Source organism: Rutidosis leptorrhynchoides, chromosome 1, assembly GCF_046630445.1.
Source record: "Rutidosis leptorrhynchoides isolate AG116_Rl617_1_P2 chromosome 1, CSIRO_AGI_Rlap_v1, whole genome shotgun sequence".
NCBI lineage: Eukaryota > Viridiplantae > Streptophyta > Magnoliopsida > Asterales > Asteraceae > Rutidosis > Rutidosis leptorrhynchoides.
In genome coordinates, this window is record NC_092333.1 from 462,870,322 (window position 1) to 462,880,107 (window position 9,786).

Below are 9,786 nucleotides of genomic sequence, written 5' to 3' on the forward strand. Positions count from 1 at the left end.
AACTTAACTAACAAGCATTAACTTTTACCCATTTAATTAAAATAAAACATACCATCCAATTACATAATAGTAAAATTACATAAAATAATACCTTAAATAAATGGGATGTTACAGCGATGCGCCGCATCCTCAACTTTTTTCGACTTTTTCTCTTGTTTTATCACTTTTAAGCTAAGATCTTCAACTTTTATGTTCCTTTTATCATCCTTTGCTCGAAACTATCTTCTTTCATGAATAACAACCATATATCTTCACAATCTTCATCAAATGAATCAAATTAGGAACCGATAACGTGCGTAAAATGTGTATAAAATGCACACTCTCTCTCTCTCTCTCTCTCTCTATATATATATATATATATATATATATATATATATATATATATATATATATATATATATATATATATATATATATATATATATTGAAAATAAATAATATTTCTAATCTATTATTCATGAATCCTTTGGTATTAGTATATAGTAGAATAATAAATGATTCAATCCTAAGACTTAACTATCAATATCTTTCAAGGAATAAACAAGAGAAATGAGGTAAGCATTCACAAATTAACCAAGAAACATAAAGGACTAAATTTGCAAAACCTTGTCATTTATGAGATGCTCCTTCCATGACAATGAAACACCCAATGAGAGATGAGAATTCTCTTCGAGCTATCTTTTCTTGTAGAACAAGTTTACAATACATACATGTTAACCATGTGATTTTGTTTGGTTATTGAAAGCATAACCTAAAAACTTAAATCGTAGCAACAAGTGTACTTTCACGAAACTAACGTTTCGAGATGGGTGGAAAAATGCTCTTCTGTGTTGGTTGAACTAAGTTCTATTGGCTAAGTTAAACTTTTGATGACTGTCAAACTTGTGCTAGCTAAGTTGTATTGGTCAAGTTTAACTTGTGTTGACCAACTTTCATTCATTGAGCCAAGTCATGCCAAAATTAATCGGTTAAGTTTAGTCCATTGTTAATTGAACTAACATCTAGTTAAGTTGTCTTTTAGGTAACCTTCAAAGCTGATTTATGAGAATTAAAAGGAATACTTGCAAACTGAATCGTGAGTTGGTTCTTCTTGGAGGTGATTGTTCGTTGAGCTAGCTTTTTATTGAGAAAGGTCTTCTTTGTGGTGGCTCTTTGTTGAGCTGACTTCTTCTTTAAGTTGATTCAAAAGAAAGAATTATTCCTCTTCTCCTTCAATGATAAGTAAATTATTATTTTTACCATGTTTTTTGGTTACGAGTAGTCATACAAAGTCAATATAATATATACTAGTTTACCGAAAATACAGTCGTTTTATTACGACCAGACCCAACCCAACCCGGAACCTTTTCTATGTTTTTTCTCCTTTTTTCGTATATATTCAACATGAATGGTTTCCACATATTTACAATAATTTTTAGGGCCCATTATTTAGGCATAAATCAAAAGTAAAAATACGAGAAATAAAGAAAATAAAAAGTGAAACTTTAAAAAAAAAAAATAATAATAATCATAACTAACAATTATTCTCAGCCATTTTAATCAAAATAATTGTTTCAACTTCTACTTATAAACTCTGTTATTAGAGTATATATATTTACATCTTTTACTTTTCACTTAATTAGAGGTCTTTGTCAATCATCAATATGAGTATTTTATTTATAAAAATATGGAGTGATTAATCTTCTTTTGCAGCAACACGCGGACTAATCCCGTTCGTTACAATCAAAACCCAAATTAAAAGAATTCAAAATTGCTTTGTTCTTTTCTAGTGGACACCAACGCTGCCACATGGAACTTTGCAACCCCTTAGTACGTTAGCACTTGAGTGTACCTTCATCAGGAGATAAAGTTCACAGAATCACAGATACCTTATGTAAAGAGATGAGTTATCTCTACTTACTGTAAAGAAATGGGTCATCATTTTGATCTCTATTACCCACCACCATCACGATCGAAATTGCAGGAATGGTACATTAAGAATCTTACCACTCAAGGAATATAATTGGTACGATAAATAAAATCAAGTTAATGTATATGTAGATAAAAGTTTCTGATTATAAAATCAAGTTAATCGATGATACATTTCATGTGTTTTTAATTAAAAGATATTTGGTTGTCAGGGTTTAAGAAAAATATATGAGAGAGAAGAAGATGATTAAGGGGGTTGAAAACCACGAATTTACCATTCACATGTTTGGCACATGACTCAATTAACGAAATATTTTAACGACTGTCAGTGTGCGTGACTATATAATCAATATTTGCATACCACATGGACGATCTTAGTCGAAGAAATTACAGAGACCAAACTAGCAATTTTGAACAACCGACAAGGATCATTTTGCTAATATTATCTATGTATTATTTCACATTTGTAACAGTATGGGTCAAAGCTTGATCGTTAGAAATCTAATTGGGTTACAAAAGCTAGTGGCCATATATGAGATCTATCTAACGATACTCGCCTGTCACCTCACACATAACAAAAATGGATGAGCCTACCAATCTTTGAATTTGATCCCTTTAACATTAGCTTTAAGTGATCTTGAAATACAACTTACTTTTAAAGTTAATTGCGGATGAGCCTACCAATCTTCTTCTTTAAGAACTTGTACTTTGTTGATCATTAGAATACAACTAGTTGTGGAGCCCTCGCTTCGCGCCGGGGGCTCCGTTTTGAATGCGAGTTAAAAAAAAGTCTTAATCTATTTTGTAAAAAAGAATTTTTTTCGACATAACATTGAAGGGTTGTTCTTTTTGTGAAAGTTGCTTCTTTTAGCGTTCGGGTTTTATTTTAAAAAGAAAAAGTTAGTAAAGTGGGGGTTCGATTTGTATTTTAATAAAAGTTAGTGGGTTAAGTTTGTGAAATTTGAAAAAACTTTACGTATAAAGTGGGGGTTCGATTTGTATTTTAATAAAAGTTAGGGGGTTAAGTTTGTGAAAATTGAATATTAGTAAAAAAAAAAGTGAGTAAAGTGGGGGTTCGATTTGTATTTTAGTAAAAGGTGAGGGGTTAAGCTTGTGAAATTTGGGGGAAAATAAACGTATAAAATGGGGGGTTCGATTTGTATTTTAATTAAAAGTTAAGGGGTTAAGTTTGTTGAAAGTGGGAAAATGAATAGGACTATTCATTTCCACTATACCATTTAGATATAGGTTCGATTTGTATTTTAATAAAAGTTAGGGGGTTAAGTTTGTGAAAATTGAATATTAGTAAAAAAAAGTTAGTAAAGTGGGGGTTCGATTTGTATTTTAGTAAAAGGTGGGGGGTTAAGCTTGTGAATTTTGGGGAAAAATAAACGTATAAAGTGGGAGGTTCGATTTGTATTTTAATTAAAAGTTAAGGGGTTAAGTTTGTTGAAAGTGGGAAAATGAATAGGACTATTCATTTCCACTATACCATTTAGATATAGGTATAATATAATGAAACAAGAGGCTTAACGAGAATGCTCAAGAATCATATGACCTCATAAGACTTGAGAAAGAAAGCATTGAAGTTTCTGAAGTTTTGTTGCTTAAAACTTCGAAAACATAACAATCTCCTCATGATGTGCAATACAATAAAGCATAGTCGTTATCCTGGATGTTATTGTCTAGGAGTAAAAATATGACATCACTAAATAAAGTGGTCATCTATGACGATCTTTTAGTGATGGCTTATTATTTACTCCGTAGTTTATAATTAGTATTAATGATATTCAGTTACCATTAAAAGGGTCTTTATTAATTTTTGATCAATATGAGATATTAGGGACCAAACAAATGATCAATATAGTGATCAATTTTAGTATTTTGGTTTCTAATAGTATTTTATGGCATATCTATATTGACGTAAAAGTGCCAACTTATTCTGATCACTATTGCTCACTAACTTCACTTAATGATCAAGTTAATATTGTTAGTGATAAATAACCCTTGTTAGTGACGCCATTTGTTCTTGTAGTGGTTCTTGTAATGTATATTATTTGCTATTTGTTATCTTTAAAATGGTCGTACTTGTTTATTTTGAATTATGGCAATTCAATATTAGATGTATTGTCATTGACTAAATATATAAAATTTGAATCACTTAAATCCAATAGAAAGATGACATGTGGCAGCATGTGAGGCTACTACATTATTAGTAAGATACGGAGTATTAAATATTACGTAATGGTTTTTTTTATTATTTATATACGAGTACATGCATTATTAGTAACTGTACGGGTCAAAGCTTGAGTTAAAAAGCTTGGGTTATAAAAGCTAGTGGCCATATATAAGATCCAAGTAACCATACTCACCTCACACATAACAAAAATGGAGTATCCAACTTTGTTTCTCTTGATTTCTCGCCTTTTAACATTCATCTACGTCACCACTATTTCCGGCCGTCGCAACTCAAGGTTGCCGCCGGGACCTTACCCGTATCCGATCATCGGAAATCTTCTGAGTATCGGAGACAAACCTCACATCTCTCTTGCCAAACTCTCTAAACGTTATGGTCCTTTGATGTCACTTAAACTTGGAACCAAAACAACCATAGTTGTTTCATCTCCTGATATCGCAAAACAATTCTTTCACACACATGATCTATCATTCTCTAGCCGTTCAATCCCAGATTGTGGACGAGTGGAGGACCATGATATATATTCTATGGTTTGGTTGACGGTTGGAGATCAATGGCGAAAATTACGAAAAATAACTAGAGAACATCTGTTGTCCGTACATCTTATAGACTCAAGCAAAGACCTACGCCAGGAAAAGGTACATGCCTACAATACACACACCCACACCCACACACACGACACGCACACATACATATAAATATATAAGGGTAGTAGGATAAATGGGGAAGTAATCAATTGGGGGAGAAGCGAGGGGAAATGGGTGAAGTAAATTTTGTTTTTTTAAATTTTGGTTTTTTTCGAATTCTTTTTTTTAAGCATCAAGATACACGAAAATATGAACATTTAAAAAAGACACGAATGTTATTATTTAGGCGGAAAAACGATCGACAAAAATAACATTCAAGATAATAATGTTAATCTTCGAACGTTTTTTTTTCCATGTTTTGTGAAGTACTTTTTGTCAAAATTTAGCTCGATTTAGAGTTTAGGGTTTAGTATTTTGGATTTAGTCCCTAAACTCAAAACCCAAAACCTAGACCCTAAACCTTAAACCTTAAATTCTAAATCATTCGTGTTAAAAACTCAATCTAAATCATAAATCTAAACCTTAAATTCAAACCCTAAACCCTAAATTTCTAAACCCTAATATCTAAACCCTAATTTCTAAACCCACAAAATACGCTCGAAAAACACGATAATTGTTATATATTATTTCTTCGAGCGTTTTCCTCCATAATAAAAACATTATTACAAATTGTCTTTTTTAAATGTTCATATTTTCATCCAATTTATAATGTTCGTGAACAAAGTTTTTTCAAAAAACGGAAAAAAAAATATTGCTTCCCCCCGATTGGTTATGTCCCCATTGATCCTACCACTATATATATATATATATATATATATATATATATATATATATATATATATATATATATATATAGGGGCAGGATCAATGGGGAAGTAACCATTCGGGGGGAAGCGGGGGGAAGCAAAAAAAAAACTTTCGTTTTTTTAAAAAAAAAAATTTCCGGCATCAAGATCACAAGAAAATATGAACATTTAGAAGAGACACTTCGTGATGAATGTTATTATTTAGGCGGGAAAACGATCGATAAAAATAACATTCAAGATAATATTGTTCGTGAAGAATAAGAACGTTTTTTTTTCATGTTTTGTGAAGTAAAATTTAGCCCGATTTAGAGTTTTAGGGTTTAGGGTTTAGGGTTTAGGGTTTGGTGTTTTGGGTTTATTCCATAAACCCAAAACACCAAACCCTAAACCCTAAACCCTAAACCCTAAAACTCTAAACCGTTCGTGTTAAAAACTCAATCTAAATCCTAAATCTAAACCCTAAATCTAAACCCTAAACCCTAAATTTCTAAACCCTAATATCTAAACCCTATAAACCCTAATATCTAAACCCTAATATCTAAACCCCAATAGCTAAAACCTCAAAATACGCTCGAAAAACACGATAATTGTTATATATTACTTTTCGAGCGTTTTCCCGCCAAAATAAAAACATTTATCACAAAGTGTCTCTACTAAATGTTCATATTTTCATCTCATCTATAATGTTCGTGAACAAAGTTTTTTAAAAAAACGAAAAAAAAAAAGTTTTTGCTTCCCCCCGCTTCCCCACGAATGGTTACTTCCCTCTTGATCCTACCACTATATATATATATATATATATATATATATATATATATATATATATATATATATATATATATATATATATATATATATATATATATATATATATACCGTAGGTTTACACTTTATGGCGAGTCAATGTGCTCGTTCATATAGAGGAGTTTCCTCGATAATCCAAAAAAATATATAAATATATATACACATGCACGTGTGCATGTGCGCGCGCACACACACGCACACACATATATATAATTGTGAACAATAGCTTAGGGTTGTTATTAAGGTGCATAAAATACTTGTACAAATAATCGCCACATTAAAGTCAAACGTAATCGTTGTGTACAAGTTTTTTATGCATTTTAACGACAGCCTTTATAACTGTCGTTAGAAAATTTCACATATATATAATACGAATTTTTTTTAGAAAGACGGATAGTAATACACCTAACAACAACGTCATTGGTGAAAGGGATTATTGAAAAACTATACCACCATGCCAATGACCTGACTAATAACGTCCTATATATATCAAGGCAGGGTTAAGATGATTAAGATGTATAACGTCCTAAATGATATACATATACATAAACATAATGATTCGATTATATAAACTCGGTTTAAATTTGAATGGTTAGCTTTTATGTAATGAATGTACTTCTATATATTTAAATCTAATCAAACAACTTATTGTCATTCAGAACCTTTGAATCATTTGGTACCTCTGCCTCGCGAACATTAAGCAAGTTTTGATGTATAGTTTGTTATTCTATTAAATGTTTGAATTAACTCTTATTATTTCAGTTTTTTAGAATTTATTTAGTCCATTGGTCGTTTTCCTTCCATTTAACATCTTTTATGCTTAATTCTAGGTGCAAGAACTACTAGATCATGTTAATCATTGTTGTTCAAGTAAAAAGGCAGTGAACATTGGAGCAGTTGTGTTTACCACGACAATAAATATTCTCTCTAACTACATGTTTTCTATAGATCTCGCACAATATGATTCTGTATCATCACAAGAATTTAAGAATTTGATATGCAGAGTATTTGAAATTGCTGGGAAGCCTAATGTAGCGGACTTTTTTCCAATACTAAAACCATTCGATCCACAAGGGTTATTTCGTAAAGGAAATTTTTATGGGAAGAAGTTATTGGCTATTTTCGATAGACTTATCGATCAAAGGTTGCAAACAAGATCAAGTAGTTCATCCTCAAAAGACAATGTGAAATCATTAGCGAACAAAGATGTTTTGGACTTGCTACTCGACCTTAACCAAAAAAGTGAATCTGAAATCAGTCAAAATGACATGAGACATTTGTTTTTTGTAAGTTAATTATGTTGGTATCTCAGTGAAAGACTGTTAAACATATAAAGTATTCCTTATTAAGGCGACTCGAGAAGAAAGAACTTATATATATATATATATATATATATATATATATATATATATATATATATATATATATATATATATATATATATATATATATATATATATATATATAGTGGTAGGATCAAGAGGGAAGTAACCATTCGTGGGGAAGCGGGGGAAGCAAAAACTTTTTTTTTCGTTTTTTTAAAAAACTTTGTTCACGAACATTATAGATGAGATGAAAATATGAACATTTAGTCGAGACACTTTGTGATAAATGTTTTTATTTTGGTGGGAAAACGCTCGAAGAAGTAATATATAACAATTATCGTGTTTTTTGAGCGTATGTTGAGGTTTTAGCTATTGGGGTTTAGATATTAGGGTTTAGATATTAGAGTTTATAGGGTTTAGATATTAGGGTTTAGGGTTTAGATTTAAGGTTTAGATTTAGGATTTAGATTGAGTTTTTAACACGAACGGTTTAGAGTTTTAGGGTTTAGGGTTTGGTGTTTTGGGTTTATGGAATAAATCCAAAACACCAAACCCTAAACCCTAAACCCTAAACCCTATAACTCTAAATTGGGCTAAATTTTACTTCACAAAACATGAAGAAAAAAAAAACGTTCATATTCTTCACGAACAATATTATCTTGAATGTTATTTTTGTCGATCGTTTTCCCGCCTAAATAATAACATTCATCACGAAGTGTCTCTTCTAAATGTTCATATTTTCTTGTGATCTTGATGCCGAAAAAAAAATTTTCAAAAAAAACGAAAAAAATAATTTTTTTTGCTTCCCCCCGAATGGTTACTTCCCCATTGATCATGCCTATATATATATATATATATATATATATATATATATATATATATATATATATATATATATATATATATATCGTTACCCTTTATGACTATTTTCAACCATTTCATTTATTTCATGCATGTTACGGGCTAATTTTGGAACTTTAGAAAATTTTAAGAATAATTTGGTTTGATTCAAAAAAATCTCATAATTGAACGACTAATATATTATTGTAGGATTTATTTGCTGGTGGAACTGATACTACTACAGGCACAATAGAATGGGCAATGGCGGAGCTTATTCGTAACAAAGAGAAATTGCAAAAAGCTCGATCAGAAGTCACCAAAATCATGGACAACAAAAATATACAGGAAACGGATATCTCGCGACTCCCGTACTTACAAGCGATAATAAAAGAAACTCTTCGACTTCATCCACCTGGTCCTTTTCTAATTCCTCACTTTTCTATACAAGAAGTAGAGGTTCAAGGCTTCATAGTGCCTAAAAATACCGAAATTATTTGTAATGTTTGGGCTATGGGGCAAGGCCCAAAATTATGGTCGGATCCGCAAGTGTTCTTGCCTGAACGGTTTATGGATGTCAAGATTGACTATAAAGGCCAAGATTACGAGCTCATTCCATTTGGTGCCGGTAGAAGGATGTGTCCCGGATTAAATATGGCTCATAGAATGTTACATATGATACTAGGATCGTTGATTCAAAAGTTTAATTGGAAGCTTGAAGAAAGCATGAGGGAGCAAGATATAGACATGGATGAAAAGTTTGGACTCACATTGCAAAGAAAGGTACCACTCATGGCAATTCCAATTTCAAGTCCCAATTTTAGTGATAGAAAGTTATGAGAAGGTACAATGTATACATTCATACCTCCATCCGACAGTAAGAAAATTGCTTTCTAGAATGACATCCGGCAAAATGTGTATGTAGGAAGCCTGACGTAAGAAAACTGCTTTCTAGAATGACATCCGGCAAAATGTGTATACATTCATACCTTTATGTGATAGTAATTAATTGCTTTCAAAAATGACATCTGACAAGTTATTTACAACTTACAATGTACTTAAATAGACACGTTATATGTAGGAAACATGACGACGAAAATATGAAAATCCCTGAAAAAATTGCACCCCCTTCATCCTATAATAAGTGTCATGTTTTGACTTTTGAAAGTTTTTCATTTCCAACTTTGACCTCAAATATCTTTATTTGTGTTATATAATACTCCCTTGTCCCATGTTAAGTGTCATGTTTGACTTTTCAAGGTCTTAAAATTTTGACTTAAAATAATTTTTATTTTTGTTATATAATATTTGATTAACTTATA

At 31.2% G+C, this 9,786-nt stretch overlaps 1 protein-coding gene across 1 annotated transcript; it reads left to right on the forward strand.

Moving 5' to 3' along the window:
- Positions 1-4,284: 4,284 nt before the first annotated feature.
- Positions 4,285-9,304, forward strand: LOC139904214 (cytochrome P450 76T24-like). Its single transcript, XM_071886149.1, has 3 exons — positions 4,285-4,743; positions 7,133-7,588; positions 8,678-9,304. The coding sequence occupies exons 1-3, from the start codon at positions 4,297-4,299 to the stop codon at positions 9,302-9,304; spliced, it is 1,530 nt and encodes a 509-aa protein (XP_071742250.1). The 5' UTR covers positions 4,285-4,296.
- The last annotated feature ends 482 nt before the right edge of the window (positions 9,305-9,786 follow it).